The sequence below is a fragment of the Vanessa atalanta genome, chromosome 28, assembly GCF_905147765.1.
Source record: "Vanessa atalanta chromosome 28, ilVanAtal1.2, whole genome shotgun sequence".
In the NCBI taxonomy this organism is placed as follows: domain Eukaryota; kingdom Metazoa; phylum Arthropoda; class Insecta; order Lepidoptera; family Nymphalidae; genus Vanessa; species Vanessa atalanta.
This window is the reverse complement of record NC_061898.1, coordinates 3,987,127-4,008,193: the sequence shown is the minus strand read 5'-3', so window position 1 is coordinate 4,008,193 and position 21,067 is coordinate 3,987,127. Positions and strand designations below refer to the sequence as shown.

Here is a 21,067-nt window from a genome sequence, read left to right as displayed (position 1 = left end):
TTGTAAAACCGTATACATTGCCCCACAAAAGAGTTACTGACTTAAGTTAAGTGACTGATTAAAGAAACATCCTGTAAATGCCCCACTACAGGGCAAAGGGCTCCTCTCCCTTTTGTGGGTATTGTTTGGGGCTTACTCCACCACGTTGCTCTGAAGCGCTGGCGGATACATGTGTCAGTTTACCTTTACCGCAGAGCATAAGATGAAACAAACACAAAATAAGCATATAAAACTCCAACGCTTACCTGGGTTTGAACCCACAATCTTTGAGATATATATATTCTAACCACTCATCATCATCTCGGCTATTAAACACATAAAAAACGAGCGAACTCGTCTAAAAACTGACCACCTAAAGAATTTAATTTATGATATTTTCCTCAAAGTTTATCTTGACGATAGAAGCATAAAATATTACTTTATAACTTTTAAATCAGCCGCTAAGTTCAATATACCTCAACATCCTGCTTAAAGTACACTTACCTTGTCATAAGTAATAATTATTTATTGAATTATCTATCACCACATTCGTCTGTATAAATACAAGACGCGGACGTTTAAATAAGAGTTTGCGTTGACGTGCGTTGAACACGAGACAGGATATTCTGTGATTCGAAGTTACTGAGGTATTAATATTGGTATTTAATTCAGTTGCAAATAAACACGAAAACGATCGGTCGTGTTGTCTTTGACCACAGATTATTTATATCTAAATAAACTTTTTTTTTTTTAACAAATTTAACTCCAACTGTTGTGATTGTGATTAAAAAGTGTTCAGCCGTAAAAATATCTTTGTAATTTTTAAAACGAAACATCGTAAGGATATCCCAAGGTCAGTGGTTTTGTTTAATGACATTTGATATTTAAATAACTCGTTTTTAGTTACGAAGTCTCCATGGAGGTCAATAATAAGTATTAAATTGTATTCGGTAAAAAATCTGTTTAAGTGTATTAGTAATGATCTACAGTCGTAAGTGTAAAAAGTTATACAAACAAAGATCTTTACTATTTGTATTCTTTTTTAAATATAGAACCGGATTCCATAGTATTGATGTTAATTAAAAAACGAAAAAGGAAATGACGATCAATATCTAAAAAATAAACTTAATTTTTTTTAGTTCTTTTATTTAAAAAAAATATATTTAATTATTGGAAAATTTTAGTATCTTTTTACTATTTTAATTTTAAACATTACATTATTATAAATATTGTTATGTCAATGACACAAGGAATAACTTACTGCTTCCTTTGTTTAAAAAAAAAACAATATTAACAATGTATTAAAAAAAATATCGAAATTTCAAAGTAAATATAATTTATTTCATCAGTATATATTTAAAAGCGATCGAATATAACTTCCGTGTCAGGGCCGATATTTCAAATGTTATTTTTGCAATAATTTTTCGTGGGTATTTGAAAAGTTTTGGTCAAACATTTGATAAAATTGTTGGTCAACGAGAGTTATGATACTATACTATCGTATTGGGAGATTATTCTGATCCAATCAACAACTGGATCGCCGATGAGCTTAGGTCAAATAACACGCGCAATTAATCTACGTATAATGTAAACTATTAAACGACATGCGATAAAATAAAGCCATCATCTGACGGACCATCTGTCCGTCTGAATCCGATAAACATAAAATCTACCGAATCTTTCTCATACGGTTTTTATCAATAGTACATAAGGAAGATCTATGTGTATAATTAATTAAGGCTTCGTGTGAATTGTCTGAAATATGACGTTTATTATTTGTTAAAGATGACGGGAAAAATGACGCCGACCGGGAGTTTTACTGGCGTGTGTTGCGTAAACCAATTAGCACTAGCATTAGCATTAACAGCCTGTAAATTTTTCCCACTGCTGGGATAAAGGCCTCCTCTCCCTTTGAGGAGAAGTTTTGGAGCATATTCCACCACGCTGCTCCAATGCGGGTTGGCGGAATACACATGTGGCAGAATTTCGTTGAAATTAGACACATGCAGGTTTCCTCAAGATGTTTTCCTTCACCGCCGAGCACAAGATGAATTATAAACACAAATTAAGCACATGACAATTCAGTGGTGCCTGCCTGGGCTTGAACCCGAAATCATTGGTTAAGATGCACGCGTTCTAACCACTGGGCCATCTCGGCTTAAACCAATATATAACTCTATTTCAACAACAGGAGAAAAGCAAATAAACAACATTTGACAACAAATTGACGCGATATAATTGGTCGAGAGCTCGCTAATCTGTGATAGTCACTATGGATTTGCGAAAAACTTGCGTTTTGAAAAGACGAAACTGTTATCGGAATTTTGGAAGTAAAATTAAAGTGGAAATAAGTGGTTAAGTGTGATAGTGTTGTATTATAAATAAATATATATTAATCATAAACGCTTAGTAGTGCACAATATAGCTGAGTTATTAGAAAATACGGGACGGGTATCTGCTATATTAAATGGTGGGCATTACGATACACGCTATTAAAATAGAATCTTGCGAAAGCGTTTTGGTCATACGTATCCTAAAGAATGAATACACCTTTAACAAATATATTGCTAATATTTTGCGATGATATTATTCAGTGGTTAGTGAATCTTAACCGTTAATCTCGGGTTCGAACTCGGACAAACACTGAATTTTTATGTTCTTAATTCATGTATAGTTCATCTCTTGCCGTGAAGGAAAGCATCGTGAGTAAACCTTATAAAAATCCATTAATCTGGATTGAAGCGTTTTGACAAGCTCTAAACCTTCTGAAATGGATAAGAGCTTTTAGTCTTTGATATAATATAATAGGACAATGTATATAATTATTTATACAACAGGATCCAAGAAAACGTTTAAATATATTAAATTGTAAAATTTAAAAGAATCGTTAAAGAGCGTTCGTTTGCTAAAGGATATTGCAAAACTAATGACTTATCAGTACATCGCACACCTTGGGAATAAGATGATCACCTCGAGTCTGTTACAAAGAACGAAACATATTTTTTTCTATTGTTTAAAAACAATAATTATAAAAATAAATCCCGCTGAGTTCTCAGGTCCGAGGTGTTTGTTTCCGAACCGGTGGTAGATCTTGACACTCAATAAGTAAGTGAAACGCTTCTATATTCGATAAAGATTATTGAGGTTGACTCTGAATCCAGCCAATTGTACGTTTACTAATATATTGAGTCGTTAAAAGGCAAAGGTTACCACTACTGCTCATGTGACCACTTTGTTCACACGAAGGTTTGGCCAGGTAAGTGACCACGTGAACATCTCTTAGGATTTAAAAGTAATAATTGTCTATGGGATGATTTTAATGTCTTTAAAAATTCAGTACTTGTATGATTTTTTAGTACGTCAGAAGGCCATGTATGTGTACCAACTGTGACGGATATCATTACAGTAATTACTGTGTTATTTATCTTGTTTATGTACTAATTACACTATATACTGACTGTATAGTTGAATTTTTTTTTTAATGTTATTTTATTTTTATCAATTGTGCAATAAGGTTTCATTGCATTAATTACTTCTTTTTTTTTTTCTTAATTGTTTCGTACGATATTTCTAGCTTAAGTAACTAAATAAAAATAAAAAACTATTTAAAACGGCTAAAAACTTATAGGTTAACAAAGTTTTACCAGTTACAATTTATTGATTTTATTGATTGACTTGCCATAATCTGTGCTGTCAGACACTGACAGCAAACAGTTTAATAGAATTAATTTATTAAAAAAAGTTAGTATTTTTTAACAAAATATTATAGGAGCGCCCGGCACACATAAAACATCGAAATTGATGTTTATTCAAATAATTAAATAACGCCAATAAACAACAGTGGAATAAATTAAATTAATACATTAAGTTTTGTTAACAAATTAAGTATAATTTTAGCAGGGGCATGAGGGTTTAGTATATCGTCGTGCAGTGGCGTCATATGAGTCGCGTCGTTTTTGTGTGGATGCATTTATTACGGATGTTTCCCATCAATAATCAATGTATTCACTCGCTGTATGCTGTGTGAAGTTCATTTCATACAATTATATTGTAGTCTCGTAGACAAATAATTATTATTTGACGTCAACTAATAAACACGGCGTGTATTAAACAATGATTTGCATATGAATGCTTGATGCAATAAATACGACATTTATGTATAATTATTTCGTGTCGATTATGTATTACGACACTAGTTATATACCGAAGACCCGGCTTCACGTAATCAGGAACGTCAAATAATTAAAAATATATAGAGGTTACCGGCCGAGTCGATGTAGAAAAAGTTAATTAGTTTTCTATGTTGTCTTGGGTATGGGTGTATGTTGTACCGTCGTTACTTCTGATTTTCCATAACACAAGTGCTTTAGCTACTTACATTGGGATCAGAGTGATGTATGTGATGTTGTCCAATATTTATTTATTATTTATTCCAACCAAAAGAGGACAAAACCCAAAACAAACATTTGACAGCGAATTGACGCGATGTCATTGGTCGAAACTTTATCTATGATATTCATTATGGTTCTGCGAAATATTACCTTCTGAGAGACCGTTGTCGGAATATTGGAAGTCAAATAATAACATGTGCCAATGTTAAGTAGAATAGTCGAATTATAAATAGAGACATATTACACAAGAACTGTTAGTAGTGTACGTTATAGCTGAGTTATTAGCAAATCGCATGGAATATTTAAATCTAAGGTTGACATTTATTCCTTCGACTGTAACCTGTCAAACCAGTTATTCACTTTTTGACAGTTGTCTTAGAACGTAACCGTTCCAGATTGCGTAAAAGTAAACTCTGCAAAGTTAGTGACGTGAACGAATGTGTGCGTTAAAAATTAATGTATCGATAATAATCGCATTAAACATAATGCAAACAAATTTATCGATAATAACCGTTTATGAATAGGAAAATTTCTTACATCTAGTCAAATACTAATTAAACCTTTATAAAGCGAAATACCCTGATTAATCACGAAATCTCAGAAATTATAACATCTACAAACTTGAAATTTTACAAGTATGTTATTTTTAAGATGTAGACATCCGCTAAGAATGATTTTATGAAAATAGCTCCAGCCATAACGGGTTCAAACGGGTATTTGAGGTTTGTATTATATAAATCAAATCAAAATATGCTTTATTCAAGTAGGCTTTTACAAGCACTTTTGAATCGTCATTTAACAAACAATATTAAGTGAAGCTTGAAGAATGTAGATTCTACCGAGAAGTACCGGCAAGAAACTCAGTAGTTACTCTTTCAACATCTAAAAATACAGTCATGTTAGTTAAATACAATTATATATATATATATCGGAGCGTGGTTACTTTAGTTGTTAATTTGGATAATTAATGAATCGAGTAGTTGGCAATAATGTTTGATGGCTGATTTACTTATAAGAGCGGGTCACCCCGAATGGAGTTGTAAGCGTCATGGCAACGCGAGTCGTTATGTTTTGACAAGCTTCTCGAATGCGATGGTTGCTTGCAAACCCATTTGCTCTTAATCGAGATGAATTATTGTAATCCTTTGATATTATTGCGGTGTACGATTATTGTATCAATTAATACAGTGATTAGACGATATTAAATACGTTTTATTTTATGAATATCTCCATTGCACGCCCACATAGTCTTACAAATGTCGGATCAATCCCCGAACCCAACTGTTCGGCATCTTGTTTCTCCGACATATATATGTTATGTCTCCTGTCTGGAAGTCAACAAGCATTAACTCCACGCTTTTTTATCATCTATATAATCTTGTATCGAATATATATAAATAATATGCCTTATTTACCAATGTATTTTTTTTTACAAATGATTTGAATTTATGAGAAGGCAAAGTTAAAAATGCCTTGTATAAATGAAACAATCCTTAATACCTATATAGTTTATGATTTTTTAAATCGAAAATGAAATAATCAAATAAATAATTACACATTAAATTACAATAATTATTTGAGTAAAATAACCTTCATTTTTTTTATTCTTAGTTCGACGGAAAACTCATCGGATGACGAGGTCTTCACCTAAATTTATTAAAATATACAAGTCAGGAATTTACACATTATAAAATTGTATAAGTAAATTTATTTACATAAGAATTATTAACATCAAGAACTTAAATATACACAAATATGAATGTGTATGAATGAATAATCGATTCGATACATTTGTTTTCATCACTAGTTCCATCTGCCAAGAGAACCACTATGGGCGGTCAGGGGTTCGATTTTACTAATTTGATACGTTCCCGATTCTATTCGGAATCAACTTCGATTCGTTGTGTTAGTTTCTACCCGATTGCCATAAAGTGGCAATATGTTATTAGAATTCACCCCCAATAGTTAGTCACGAGATAATTATACATTATTTTTTACATTACATTAGTAACCTGTAAATTTCCCACTGCTGGGCTAAGGCCTCCTCTCCCTTTGAGGAGAAGGTTTGGAGCATATTCCACGCTGCTCCAATTCAATCCGTGTTGGTGGAATACACATGTGGTAGAATTTCGTTGAAATTAGACACATGTAGGTTTCCTCACGATGTTTTCCTTCACCGCCGAGCACGAGATGAATTATAAACACAAATTAAGCACATGAAAATTCAGTAGTGCTTGCCTGGGTTTGAACCCGAAATCATCGGTTAAGATGCACGTTCTAACCACTCTGGCCATCTCGGCTCTTAATTATATGTATTATATATATATATATATATATATATATCAAATATATAAACTATTTTCTTTATTATTTATAAGAGAGATAGAGTAATAGATTGTGTTAGAGTATTATATAAACGCGATGGTCCTTGAACGTTTCAAAGCCTCTTTAAGAGGAGAACAGGCTTATCCCAGCTGTTTAGCAGAAGTCGTTACATTTTATTATTATTTTTAACCAACTGCAAAAAAGAAAGAGGCTCTCAATACTACCGTATATAATTTATGTTTATTAGCGAATTCATTAAAAGTAAAAAAACAGAATTTAAAAGTCCCACTACTAAGGCTAAGGCCTCCTCCTCCTCAGCAAATTAATAACGAATACAAATTCGCATTATTTAAACGTCAAAGTCGTGTATTTATGTTTATTCCTGTGGTTTATCATCGCAGAATTCCCAGTCATAAACAAAAACATTGATAACATCGTAATAACAATAAATAATTTAATTAATGTTGTATGTATTTATATTGTATATTTTTCGTGTTACCTACTGCAATATCTCCTTGAACTAAATTTAATATATTATGTATGTTAATGTATAGTTAGAACTGTCAGTCTGTCTGTCAATAAATTCGTTAGTCTGTTGTTTTCTTGTCCCAAACTCCTCTATCCCGCACACGACGTTCTCCCTCCAAAAGTCCTATTAATGTTGAATGTTTGTTAATGTTTGTGTCCAGACCACTTTGTAAATGTTTATGTAAATATATTGAGCGTAATAAAATTTAGTTTGAAATGTTTTTGTGATTGTTCTTATATGTTATCTTAATAATGATTTATGTTTATCTAATTATTTATTATTGTGTTATTTTAGGTTATGGGTTAACAGCGAGTCTACTACTATTATGCCTTTAAAATTGAATTAAGCCTGTCATCTCGACCGTACCGTTCAATGTCCGTCGTGTCTTCTCCATCGCACGTGACATTGGCGAAATAATCTGTCCCTATTTATATAAACCCTCTTGGCACAAATAAAAGCTAAAATTAAAAAAAAAAAGTTAAGCTGATGGTAAATTTTGTACGGCGATGATGACGCACATTGTCCATGATTTTACAACGCTGATCACGAGATGAATTATCAACACAAATTCAGAGGTGTCTGTCTGAGTTTGAACGGATAATCTTCAGTTTCACTTGATCAAGATTCACGTGTTCTAATTACTGGGTGTTTCTTGCTCATCATTTCATTTTGTTGGCATATAAGAACTCAACCTTATTTGTTTATTAATTGACAACTTTTATATTTTCTTCTCTTGTCTTGTAACCTTTTGTGCTAACAGTATACGTACGTTGTATACAAAGTAATCGTTTATTTATTTGAACCTAAATATCAACACATTTAATTAGATTTAATTTGCTTAAGAACATACAGATTCTATACAGATGGCACACGATTAAATTTTACTGATGTCACATTTAGTCTCGTGTACTTTACATCTGTGTAAAAATAAATTATTTTGATTCTTGGAAAATGGTGAATCTTTGAATGCGGTAACAGAAAACGTGTTTAAAGCTGTTTGTTAAGATATTCTAAGAAATGTATATGATTATATTAATATAATTACTATGTTACTTGAATCCGCTAATGGATTAACGTCAAAAGTCGGGTTATTACGACCGGTTTTCTTTGTTGAATTGGATAGGCAGGCTGGCTCATATGTGACTGATGTCTTGTAAGCAAGCATTTGAACACTATATTAGGTACTTCCCTACATGCTCGTTCTCAAGACAAATTGTATAGATTTTTTTTAAACAATCTTTAATTTGCGATATACATAAAAGGCCGAGATAGGTCATTGGCGTATCTTAATCGATGACTGCGCGTTTAAACCCAGAAAACTGAATGTTCATGTGTTTAATTTGTGTTTATAACTCGTCTCGTGCGGCGAAGGATAACAACTGAATCAAATTAGCAATAATCAATACGATACAGCTAACATGACAAGCGATGTTATTTCTGATGAAATTTACGTTTAAGTCCAAAACGTGTATCGATATTTTCCAATCGATACAAATTCGATTCGAGGTAACTAAGAACGCACGAATTTTACATAATTATTATATACTAGCCGTGTTACCCTCGTGTAATTAATAAAACTACCCATAGAACACAAATCGTCACACCAATTTTCATCCCTCGAGGGATGCATAAACAAATACCTAAATGTCATCTTAATCTAAGCGGTTTAAGCTTGAAGGGGTAATGGGTAGAGTTACATTCGCATTTATAATATTGGTATAGATGTGTTAGTACATAGCATTAACGGCTTGTAAATTTTCCACTCCTGGGCCTAAAGCCTCCACTCCCTGTAAGGAGAAGGTTTGGAGCACATCCACAAAGCTGCTCCAATGCGCGAAACATGATACATGTGGCAGAATTTCGTTGAAATTCGCCAAGTACGAGATGAATTATAAACACAAATTAAGCACATGAAAATTCAGTGGTGCTTGCCTGGATTACAACTCGCAATCATCGGTAAATATGCACGCGTTCCAACTACTGGCCCATCTCGGCTCTTTGTACATCTGTCAGTTTAATAGACCTCGACACCCATTTCCAATCGAAAATGGACCTCATATTAAGATATTCTATGCGATTTGTTAATAGTTCTGCTATATTAAGCACTCCAAACAGTTATTTATGAATATATATTTATTTATAATTATTATTCGACTTAACCGACATTTAGAAAACTAATTTCCACGAATCCCTAAGGAATATCATTAATATCAAGCAGACATATTTTTTTTTGGTTTTTATTTGTGCGAATAGGCACAGATTATTTCGCCAATGTCACGTGCGATGGAGAAGACGCGATAGAGATTGATCGGTATGGCCGAGATGACAGGCTCAATTAAATTTTGAAGGCATAACCTAATCCAATAATAAATAAACATAAACGGTTATTAAAGTAACACATAGGAACAATCCCAAAACTATTTACAGCTTAATCTTATTACGTTCAATATATTTACATAGAAATTTACAAAGTGCACTAAACACAAACATTAACAAACATTCAACATTAATAGGGCGAGGAACTTTTGGGGGGAGAACGTGGAGGAGTTTGGAGCAGGAGAACAGTATATGGGATAAGGAACCTTCGTCTAGGCCACGTAAGAAGTCAATCGTGATGTCGCGTCTAATTAATGTCAAAGTTGTCTTCAGGCATAGAGAATAGAGTAAATTCGTGTAACTTCATTGAATATCAATTTTAATATTTTATTTTTGTCTTTATTTGTTTTGTCCATGTAATTTAATTTTATTGTGTTCTTGATATACCTACTGTTGTTATTGTTTAGTACTAATACATAGTTATCCCCTGTATTGGAATTTGTTAACTGTAATAATTGGCAATCCCATCATGTTGTGCATGCACCCTTAGGGTTATAATCTGTTCGATACTATTAATGTTTAAGAAATATTCTCTATGTGATTGTGACCTGTTGCGTTTGCCTTAATAAATAAATAAATAAATAAATTAGAATTTAAGGTTGACAGGAGAGTTCCTAAATAAAAAAGTTATCTGACTTTTTTTAAGTAAATTTTTTTTTAATGGTCCAAGGACAATAAACTAAAGTCCAAATGGTTGAATTTAGTTCTTCGACCTTCGTACGATTCCGGTTTTTGCAATGACCATGTTGAAACTGGATAGTCCAGTCTTTTAATTATTTATTCGTCACTGTTATGAGACATTCTTTTTCCCACAGATTATTAAATAATACATTGTTGAATTACCGTTGCTTTATACGGAGTGTATTCATTATTTTTATTATATTGTTAACAATGCCGAGGTCGAGTGAATCAACTTGAGGTTTTTTGAAATTATAGATACAGGACGGCCTTTATCAAAGCTGAACTGAGCGGATATACAAGCGATTAATAAAACTAATTAACTAATATTCGACTTCAACAAATTGTTATGTGTTCCAGTAACATTTATTAATAAAATCGTTAAATATCTTTGATCGTTTATAATATTTATTGCAAGTCAAATGCAAAAGATTAAATTTTCCCATTTTGACGCTATAAGTACTCAAAATCTTTTTTTTTTTAAATAACAGTGGCAATAACCGGTATTTTTAATTTTTGGGGAATCCTCGCTGGGGAAACCCAGGGTGCACGCTAGTAATAGGCTTGTTTCCACTAATAATAAATCGGATGGCTTTGAGTTTCTAATGATTAACCATGATAATTAGTAAATAAAAAAACAACTTTTCTACAAAAATAAAAAAAGATTAATTATATTTTTGGAAAATAAAATCGACAAAATGAGGCATTTAATCACGTGACATTAAACACCAATTAGAGTCGCGTGACGTCACACCTCGCGAAACAAGCGCGGAACGCTAGGTTGTTGCTATCAATTATCATTATGGCAGATAAACTGGGGGTACTACTTGGTTCTGGATCTTTCAAACACTCTGCGATTATTGACAAACTTTGTTTTTTCAACATATATCTTCTTGGCATTCGAACTTCGTTGGTATACAACCTGGTTTCATGCGCACTTGTGTCTTTACCCATAATATGATACTCTGTATAATTAGTCATATCATTTGGCAACTAAAAAAATAAAAAGAGTTTGAATTATTACATTTTATAAAACGAAAATAATATTTTAACTCAAACAAATCATAAAATCCTATTCTAGTCCTAACATTTTATAGGTTATGTGTGATATATTATATTTGCTAAATTCATTTCTTTTACTATACATTTATAAATAGATATATCAAGTTGTATTTAATACTTACATCGAAATGATCTTCACAGAAATAAATTGTGGAATTAGTTGACAAAATAAGAGCATCTTGCCTCCATGCCATTTTTAACCACTTTATTCGTATTTATTTATTGTTTGGTACGTATATGAATAATTTGTCTGGCGTTTTTATAGTTGTACTTTCACATTGGGGCACCATACAGTATTTATAATACGAGGAATTCATTATTTATTAAAAAACACAATTGACTGTCATACACAAACACGGCTGTTTCGCGAGGTATGACGTCATTCAAGACGCCATGACAATCTTGGCCTTTTTCGCGGTCAATTTCAAGTTCATTTCTAAAAACTCAAAATACTAACATAAAAAACCTATTTTTCTTAAAATAGTATATTTTTGGGGTGAAATAGATGCTAAGCTATAGTTTTAAACTAATTTCCAAATTTTGTCAACTAGCCTATTTTTCACGTCACGTTATTAGTATTATTATTTATTAACAATGAATCACAATTGAATACCGATCCAAGTTCGACTATTCCTTACAATAATAAATACGATCGTATCGTAAATAACCTTAGTTACGATACGATCCAGATTATATTCCGATTCTACTGCAACTTGTCGTTGTGTTAGTAGAATAGGAAATTGGCTGACCATTACGTTTTGACAAGATTAAGTGACAATTTGTAAGTAGGATTGGCGCCAAGTTTTTAAAATTCGAACATAATTATTTATGATTTTTTTTTAGACAAAGGTCTCATCTTTTGGAACCTTTATAATGATTATTATAATAATGGCTGACAAGCAGTTTATTAGTATTATTACTAGTTAATTAAGCTTTAAAATATAATGTATTTATGCGTATGTAGATACATTAAACATATCATGGCGAGCTTAGTGGTTAGTGGTATCAAAGATATAGAGTTACTTTTGCATTTATGACAGTAGTAATATAATATATATTTTCTATGCTGAGAAGTGAGTAAGCCGAAATGGCACAGTGAATAGAACACGTGAATTTTGAACCGAACTTCGTGGATTCAAATACGAACAAGCGCTGCTTTTGTCATTAGTTTAATTTATGTTTGTATTTGTGTTCCATGGTGAAGAAAAACATTGTGAGGACAAATCAAATAATACTTAGAAAATTGATTACTAAAGTTTAGTGAGAAACTGAATTTGGATAAGCCGTTGCAATAAATATCAAGATCATTATTTTTCCTAGAGAGTGCGTTGTATTGTCTACAGAAGCTTAAAACAGCAGCGTTAGGTCCTAAGCTTGATTTAAATGTAGGAATGATTAATCTATATGACGACGACTGCGATAGATCAGCGGCACGCCCGTCATCAGTATGAGCTTCTGGTACTCTCAGGCAATTAACCACGACGATACAATATGACAATTCTTGTACTGTAGGTAATCAGCAATTAGGTAATCACAAATTATAAAGTAGGTATTATTATAAGTATCCGAATTGCGTGAACCAACGGTCCCGTTCGGAAGGCCCGAACTGTATCACTCTCTATAATAATATTTAGCTTCCGACACATCGCTCTCCAAAGAATTAAAAACGTTTGTTCCTTCAAACGATTTCGATGACGTGACTCATTATGTCACGGCGTTCACACCCCACAGATACAACAAAATCATCTAAGTTAATCATTATTCATAATCGACGACATATATATGTATACGTTTGAGATAATTAATTTATTATTAGAATGACAATAACACACAGCGTGATTACCGTTTTAAAGATTGTCTGTTGGGAGATGTGAACTGTAAAGAATATAAGACGGCACGTATTTTGTTTGTAGACATACACAGCCGATTGATGGAAATATAAAGATTTAATCCTCCTAATTTCCTTTGTTGAGTGAGGCACTTGGTCTCTTGGTCTTGGAAATTTGAATTAGTAATATTTTTTTTATGGCATTGGTTGGCGGACGAGCACATGGGCCATCTGATGGTAAGTGGTCAACAGCGCCCATAGACAAAGGCGCTGTAAGAAATAATAACCATTCCTTACATCACCTATGCGCCACCAACCTTGGGAACCAAGATGTTATGTCCCTTTTGCCTGTGATTACACTGGCTTACCCTTCTAACCGGAACACAACAATACAGAGTACTGTTATTTGGCGGTAGAATATCTGATGAGTGGGTGGTACCTACCCAGACGGGCTTGCACAAAGCCCTATCACCAAGTAAAAACCAACGTCGGACGACAATATTAGTCGTTTGGATGGCTATCCATATGAATCTCCGACATATATAAAATACCACTCACTGATTACACACGAAATGTCAGCAACTATGACACATCATCCGCTAAGAATGGGAACCCCTAAGGGAGTAAAAAGGGGATTTGAAAGTTTGAATGAAAGTCTTATGTTTCTGAAGTAAGAGACTCGAAATTTAAAATGTACGCTCTCTAGATAGTGTGAAGGTGTACTAATAATGTATCTGTAAACGTAATTAATGTACATATGTATTTCATCTTTTAAATACTAGATGGCGTTATGTCAAATTGTAGATAATTCTGAATCGCGATGGCAAGATTCGCTAATTGTTTGCATATAGCATTTATAATTTTTTTGAATAAATATGGTTACCAGTGGCACGTGGCACCTAATAGTTTTATTAGTAAAACGTTAGTGTTGTGGAGCATCCTTAGGATCGACTGAGCTAGTTGTTCAGTATCTTTATAAATTAACCCCCTTTTGGGGATGTTATATGCGTTCATACAGGGCATAACAAAACAAAGCGTTTTCCTATTTATTCGTACATACATACATAATCTACATTAAAATACATTATTCGTCTTAAATTTAATTAATAATTATATTTTTTACAGATGTGGCTCCCGCTGCTGTCAATCCTCGCGGTGACGATGGCGTACGCCCAAACCACGTTGGATCCCGCGCTGCTGAACGATATCTTCGGGACACCACCACCTCCGACTCGACCGTCAAATCTACCGCCGCTACTTGAAGATGTAAGGCCATAAAATATTTTTAGATTAATTTTGAAATTTTTGTTTACGTATTTAAATAACTTCCTACGTTGTTGTCGAGATGTTGACATATTTTATCATCCCTTTTATAATATATTCAAACAACTCTATATATACCTGAATTTTAAAGATTAATTTTGTTGTTCCTAAATAGATTTATGCTTATTTTGTTTACTATTTTTTTATACATGATTTTTTTATTTTTACTAAATTTTATTTCATTCTAGTAGTAGAATAAATCATAGTAGTATGTTTTAGTCAAATTAGTAAGAATATTTAAAAAAAATGTTAAGTAATTAGTGTAGATATAATGAGATTATTATTATTATTAATTAGATAAACTTCAAGAAAAATATTTTGATTCGATACTCAAAATAATAACACACGATTCAAGGCTTCCATATTTGTAAGAGCCTCTTTTAGGTCAAGGTACTCATCTGCCTGGCCCCCGTGTCTATGGGATAAAGTATTACAATATTTCTGGGGAGGTCAATACGTTGATATATTCATAATTTGACCTTTAAATCAAATAAAAGCTGTATAAATGTATATTAGTCCTTAAGTTTCCACAATACATGGTCACATAGTGCCATTAAATATAAAATCGAATACTAAAGCAACTTTTTTTTTATGATATCGGTAGGCGGACGAGCAAATAGGTAAGTGGTCACTACCGCCCATAGACAATGGCGCTGTAAGAAATATTAACCATTCCTTAAATCACCAATGCGTCACCAATCTCGGGAACTAAGATGTCATGTCCCTTGTGCCTGTAGTTACACTGGCTCACTCAAATCGGAACACAACAATACTGAGTACTGCTGGTTGGCAGTAGAATATCTGATGAGTGAGTGGTACCTACCCAGACGGACTTGCACAAAGCCCTACCACCATGAAAATTACGCAACTGTCCCACGTACGGGTCATCTTGCATCTGCTCTTTGCCTAGGTATGGCTGTAATGTTACAAGTTTTTTCCGACTTTTTTTCTATTGATATTATCCTACTATCTGCACTAAAAATTAATATATATTCAAAAATAAATGGCAATATATCTCGTGATTTAATACACAAAAATGTCGGGTTATAACCGTTGTTAGGTAGATCTAAACTTAAATAACCCCCTCATTCAGTAGTGTTGTGTCAATTTTAGAAAGGAAATCGAGTTTATTTGTTATCTGATGATAAATGGTCTTGGTTCTTTATGGACTTATTATTATGGTCAACATGGTGGTCATCTTTATGCAAAGATGTTTGGGTAGGTACCACATATTTTACCGCCAAACAGCAGTATGGTTTTGTTCTGGTTCGAAGGGTGGATGAGCCAGTATCACGATAAACACAAGGGATATAACATCTAAGTTCAAGGTTGGTGGTGCATTGGCGTTATAAGGGATGGTTCATATTTCTAACTCCATCTAGGTTAATAGACAGTGGTGACCATTTACCATTAGTTGCCCAATTTACAAGTCCGTCTACATCTTTGGAAAAAAGAAGGTGTTATTCAAACTGTGGGGAATTTACTCGACTTTTGAATTACAGATAACAGTTCGTCCCACTCAAAGCGGTGCGGTCTTCACAAACAAAGAGGGCGAAGAATGTCAATGTGTGCCTTATTACCTGTGCGATGGAGATCTAAACGCTGTGCACATCGGCAACGCCAGCATTCACGGCTTTGGCGTGTTAGATATTAGGTATGTTGGTGTCAAATACGTCGTATTCGTGCATTGACCATTGCGAGTTCCAACCCAGGCAGGCACCACTGAATTTTCATGTGCTTAATTTGTAAGGAAAACTTCGTGAGGAAACCTGTATGCCTGGATAACCATCAAACCGTATTCGGTTACTTTTACAGTAATAACCTGTGTCTTCCCTTGGTATTCAAGGGAGGACACAGGTTATTACTGTAAAAGAAAGTGTATTGTTAATTAATTGCTGCTACTTATTTGTTCGGTGTATTTATATGAGTTGTATGTATCACTCTCGAAATTAATTAATGACGTTTTTCTTTATTGGTTAATATGGTTGTTACGTTTAAGACTTTCTGTTTTCTGTTTAAGACTTACGTCCTTATAGACGTTACGATACTTACAGCTATAAAATCTTTTGCTGAGAAGACGAGTAGTTACGAAATTTTAAATATTTAAATCGTAAATTTGTAATAACAGATTTGGAGAAAAGGATGACTGCCAAGAGAGTGTGGAGCGATGCTGCAAGAACCCGATACCGGAACCCGAACCCGAACTAGTACCTGTCACCCCTGATCCGACCACGCAGAAGGCCTGTGGATATCGTAACCCACAGGGGTTGGACTTTGCCCTTACTGGTGGAAATGTAAGTGTATTTGATTTAGTCTGAACCTTTTTGATCTCTAAGAAGTCACCAACTACACGACTATTTTATGTTCGTTCAAGAATAAAAACGGAGAAGTTCTTTTTCGGCTTAATTAAAAATAGTTTTGTATTTCATGGAAATAATTGTAATTTCTTCATTTTATACCACAACTATAACACACACACACACAAATTTAAACATTCACAATTTAAATTTGTACTAAAACTAAAAAAATTCAGAAGTACATAAATACAAACATTTGATTAAATAAAGATTATTTTTATATAATCCCACAGGGCAATGAGGCACTTTTCGGCGAGTTCCCATGGGTGGTGGCGCTTTTGGACGCAAGGAACTTGAGTTACGTTGGAGTCGGAGTCCTCATTCACCCGCAAGTTGTGATGACCGGAGCCCATGTTGCTTTCAAGTAAGAATGCTTTAAGATCCTATCTACCTATATAAACTAATTAATTACCGTAATATTTATGTCTTCCTAATCGATTTCGTCTACAACGATCGTTCTTCAAGGAGACTGCCCATCTACGCGCTGTAGGTATAGCAGCGTTGCAGAACTATCGATAGTTTGATTATCGATAGTTGACCTCGAAAACTATTCAGTATATCGATAGTACTATCGATAGTATCGTATTGATCAATACTATCGATACTATCGATAGTATTGTGCACTATATAGTAGAATTTGCATATCGATAGTCCACTATCGATAGACTATCGATAGTTAAGGTGTAACCGATTCTATCGATAGTCTATCGATAGTATTGTCACGTGTCAAAACTATCGATAATATCAATAGTATTGCTCATGGGAAGCTATCGATAGTATCGATATTATAGATAGTGCACAAATGTTTGCGCAAGAACAAGTACACTCTCAACTCCCAGACTCTTATAAAACGGTGAGATAGGGTTCCGAAAAGACCAGTGCCCAAATTCTACTAACAAATTGACACTTTAACTCGATAAAATCGTAAGTGAACATAGCTATTTACCCGTTTTCAATTACAATGATTGTCAGCGTCAGGGCCGGATCTACCATATGGCTTTTTGGGCTTCAGCCCAGGGCCCAGCTACGTCAAGTCAAAGTCAAAAATAGACGATAATGCGAAAGAATCCATAACTTTATTAAATTAAACAGATCGTATGGTTTGCAGCCCTGCGAGTCATGCAAATAATCAAACCGAGTCAATTAATTTAATTCCAGTCTACGTTCAGATATGTCTTAGGTGGGCCCCTAAGTAGTGTTAGCCCAGGGCCTCCTAAACTTAGTTCCGGCCCTGTTTAGCGTGTCTTTCTAAAATATCTTAATTATTTTGAATATAAATGTTATTATTGCAAACATACTGTGAAGCAACTGTAAGTATACTCATTTTATTAAAAATTACTCGAAGGGAGTTTACAATTCAATCGGTGGTAGGGCCTCGTGCAAGCCCATCTCATTCATTATCATTAGGTTTGCGCCAAAACAGCAATAGTTTTGTTGTGCTTGTGGTTTGTAGGGTGGACTCGTCCTTCAAAACATCTTAGTTCCGAAGGTTAGCGGTGCTTGGCAATGTTAAGGTGGTAACCACTCAATAGTCCAAGAAAGTATCTGGGAATTTAATTGCTGGACAAATAACCACTAAAATAAATACCAAGAATGTACTTTTTATTTGCAAAGGGACGATTTGTCACAAATGGTACCAGCTTGGAAGCTGAATGATACACTTATTTAAGACACGATTCATTCGTTCATTCATTCATCAAAACTCTTATTTATTTATTTTTTTCTTGTCACGATTTTTTAATACTTTTTTATAATTGTGCCGTATCCTAAATAAACTTTTCTATATTTATCTTATTATCTTTTATTATAAATGCCTGTCTGCTCAGATTCGCCCCTGGAACGTTGATCGCCCGCGCTGGAGAATGGGACACTCAGACCAATAAGGAGAGACTCAAGTCTCAAGAACGTATTGCACAAGACATCGTAATCCATGAAGGTCAGATCTTTAACAGCACTTTTGGAATATGTGCATTATTTTAAGAATTAAAAACACAGTTTTTTTAAATCAATACAACAAATGAAAATGTGATAAAAATCACACGTATACAATGACGCGTAATTATGTTGTGTGGTAATAAACGCTTTCCCTTCAGCGGAAGAAGAGGTCCATGTCTCACTGTGGATCATTTATCACCTGATGCACTATACGGCTATTAAAAACTCCTTAAAAGGCGAAATAAGCGATAAAAGAACGTAATTATCATAAAGAATAGTAGCAATCCCTATATTATTTAAGGGATTACTAGTATTCCTGTTTATCCCTCCTTTTAAGCTTATCACTTTAGGTGTGGGCCAAAGAGTAAGGATCGACCCAGTGACTTTTTACGTCGCTAGGCCTGTATACCATTGCGCTATTAAGATTTACCAAATAAATAACATTATCTTGAAAATTCAAAGGGATTACAGCATCAACTGTAAACATCCCAGCGCTGGGTTTTATCATCTCGGCCTTGTCTTCTTTTATCGAGGACATTCCACCAGGATGCTGTAAGATGGATTGCCGTACACGTTACAGCTTCATTTGACGTATGCATGTTTAGCATACAATCTAATTCTAACCAGTTCCGTCCGTCCGTCTAAAGCAATCTGTTCTTTATAGTACAAAATAAATAGTAATAATTGTAATGAATAAATTTATCTTTCAGAATTCCACCCCAAGAGCCTTCGGAACGACGTCAGTCTTCTACGTTTGGAACAGCCGTTCGCACTGACGGAGCACATCAACACATTGTGCCTCCCGGATCCCAATGAAGACTTCGACAGCTACAAACGCTGTGTTGCGAACGGATGGGGAAGAAATTCATTTGGTAATTCTTTGAATACTGGTAATCTCTTTCAGCCAATGAGCCAACTAAAATGGCCTTATTATAGTGCATAAGTATGTGCTCAAACACACACAGTTGCACTCATAATCCGATGAGATCCGATGGCTTAATGTGCTTTCCGAGGCTCAAGAATGAACTCATCTCCAGCTTCCAGAATCAGAGTTATGGCGAGTTAGCTATTGAGAATATTTTCCTACAGGACACACTCTATAACTTTTATTGCCCATAATTCTGCAGAAACTGGGAACTGCAGTCCTATCAGTTAGGCATGACAGCAACGAGGCAGTTATTTTTAATATATATATATAAATATTTTAGGTAAGAAGGGTCGTTACGCTGTTATCCTCAAGAAAGTGGAAATTGACATGGTTCCGTTCCAGCGCTGCAGCGCTCTCCTGAAGCGGACGCGTCTAGGGTCACGATTTAAGTTACACGAAAGTTTTGTGTGCGCTGGAGGGGAGGAGGGCAAAGACACCTGTCAAGTAAGTTTAAATAATAATATAACTATGTCCCAACGATCGGTGGTACTTGGTGGTAGGGCTTTGTGTAAGCCAGTCTGGGATGGTGCATACACTGATCTCATATTCTACTGGCGAACAGCAATACTTAGAATTCCGATTCTTTATGTGCAGCTATCGTCCCATAATTACTGGGACAAAAATCAGTATAAGATTTTTTACTCTGTCTATGGGTATAAAAGGTCACCACTTACACTCGGCTCAAATGTGAGCAGGCGATTTAAAATTTAAAAATCTAAACATTCATAACAACAAACTCAAATTAACGGACATTTATATTAAGTACGTTGACAAGTATAGGATGGTACTTTCGTACTGATAAAAGTATCGTACTCCTTGCAGGGTGACGGTGGCGCCCCCCTCGCGTGTCCTGTCGGCAACAACCGCTACAAGTTGGCAGGTCTGGTGGCGTGGGGTATCGGCTGCGGGGAACGCGACGTGCCCGCGGTGTACGCGCGCGTCTCCATGTTCCGGAAGTGGGTCGATGACGTAATGGAAGTTTGGGGCTATCCCACGGAAGGATATAGTATTTGAACAGAGAATTAAGAAATAAAGTCACATATAGTTATCCTATAATGTACTTTTATTTCAAATATAATGCATTGTTTCGGATATTTTTATGCGAAAATTATTACTGCATTTTGACGTGATAATTTCTTATGGGAGGGTAAACCGCTTCGTTACGTAACGCGTTACGGTGCCAGTCTGTCTGTCTTCCTATTCTTTTACGCATTTGTATTTCGGACAATTTATCACTCCAATCGGGAGTATTTTTTTAACGCTATTATTTATTTCTTGGTGGTAGGGCTTTGTGCAAGGACGTCTGGGTAGGTACCACCCACTCATCAGATATTCTACCGCCAAATAACAGTACAC

The 21,067-nt window shown here is 34.4% G+C and overlaps 1 protein-coding gene across 2 annotated transcripts; it reads left to right on the top strand.

Annotated features, from left to right (window-relative positions):
• The first annotated feature begins 537 nt into the window (after positions 1-537).
• Positions 538-20,767, top strand: LOC125074869 (phenoloxidase-activating factor 2-like). Of its 2 annotated transcripts, none has more exons than XM_047686328.1 (9): positions 538-626; positions 14,294-14,434; positions 15,994-16,145; positions 16,620-16,785; positions 17,082-17,212; positions 18,675-18,784; positions 19,494-19,655; positions 19,992-20,155; positions 20,534-20,767. In XM_047686328.1, the coding sequence occupies exons 2-9, from the start codon at positions 14,294-14,296 to the stop codon at positions 20,723-20,725; spliced, it is 1,218 nt and encodes a 405-aa protein (XP_047542284.1). In that variant the 5' UTR covers positions 538-626; the 3' UTR covers positions 20,726-20,767. The 2 variants fall into 2 exon arrangements, with proteins under 2 accessions (XP_047542284.1, XP_047542283.1); XM_047686327.1 differs by having other exon boundaries at positions 568-832.
• The last annotated feature ends 300 nt before the right edge of the window (positions 20,768-21,067 follow it).

Coding starts and splice junctions, on each gene's coding strand:
- LOC125074869 (XM_047686328.1), top strand. CDS start 14,294: ATGTGGCTCCCGCTGCTGTCAATCCTCGCGGTGACGATGGCGTACGCC. Junction 17,213..18,674: donor GGAGCCCATGTTGCTTTCAA/GTAAGAATGCTT, acceptor CTGTCTGCTCAG/ATTCGCCCCTGGAACGTTGA. Junction 19,656..19,991: donor ATGGGGAAGAAATTCATTTG/GTAATTCTTTGA, acceptor TAAATATTTTAG/GTAAGAAGGGTCGTTACGCT.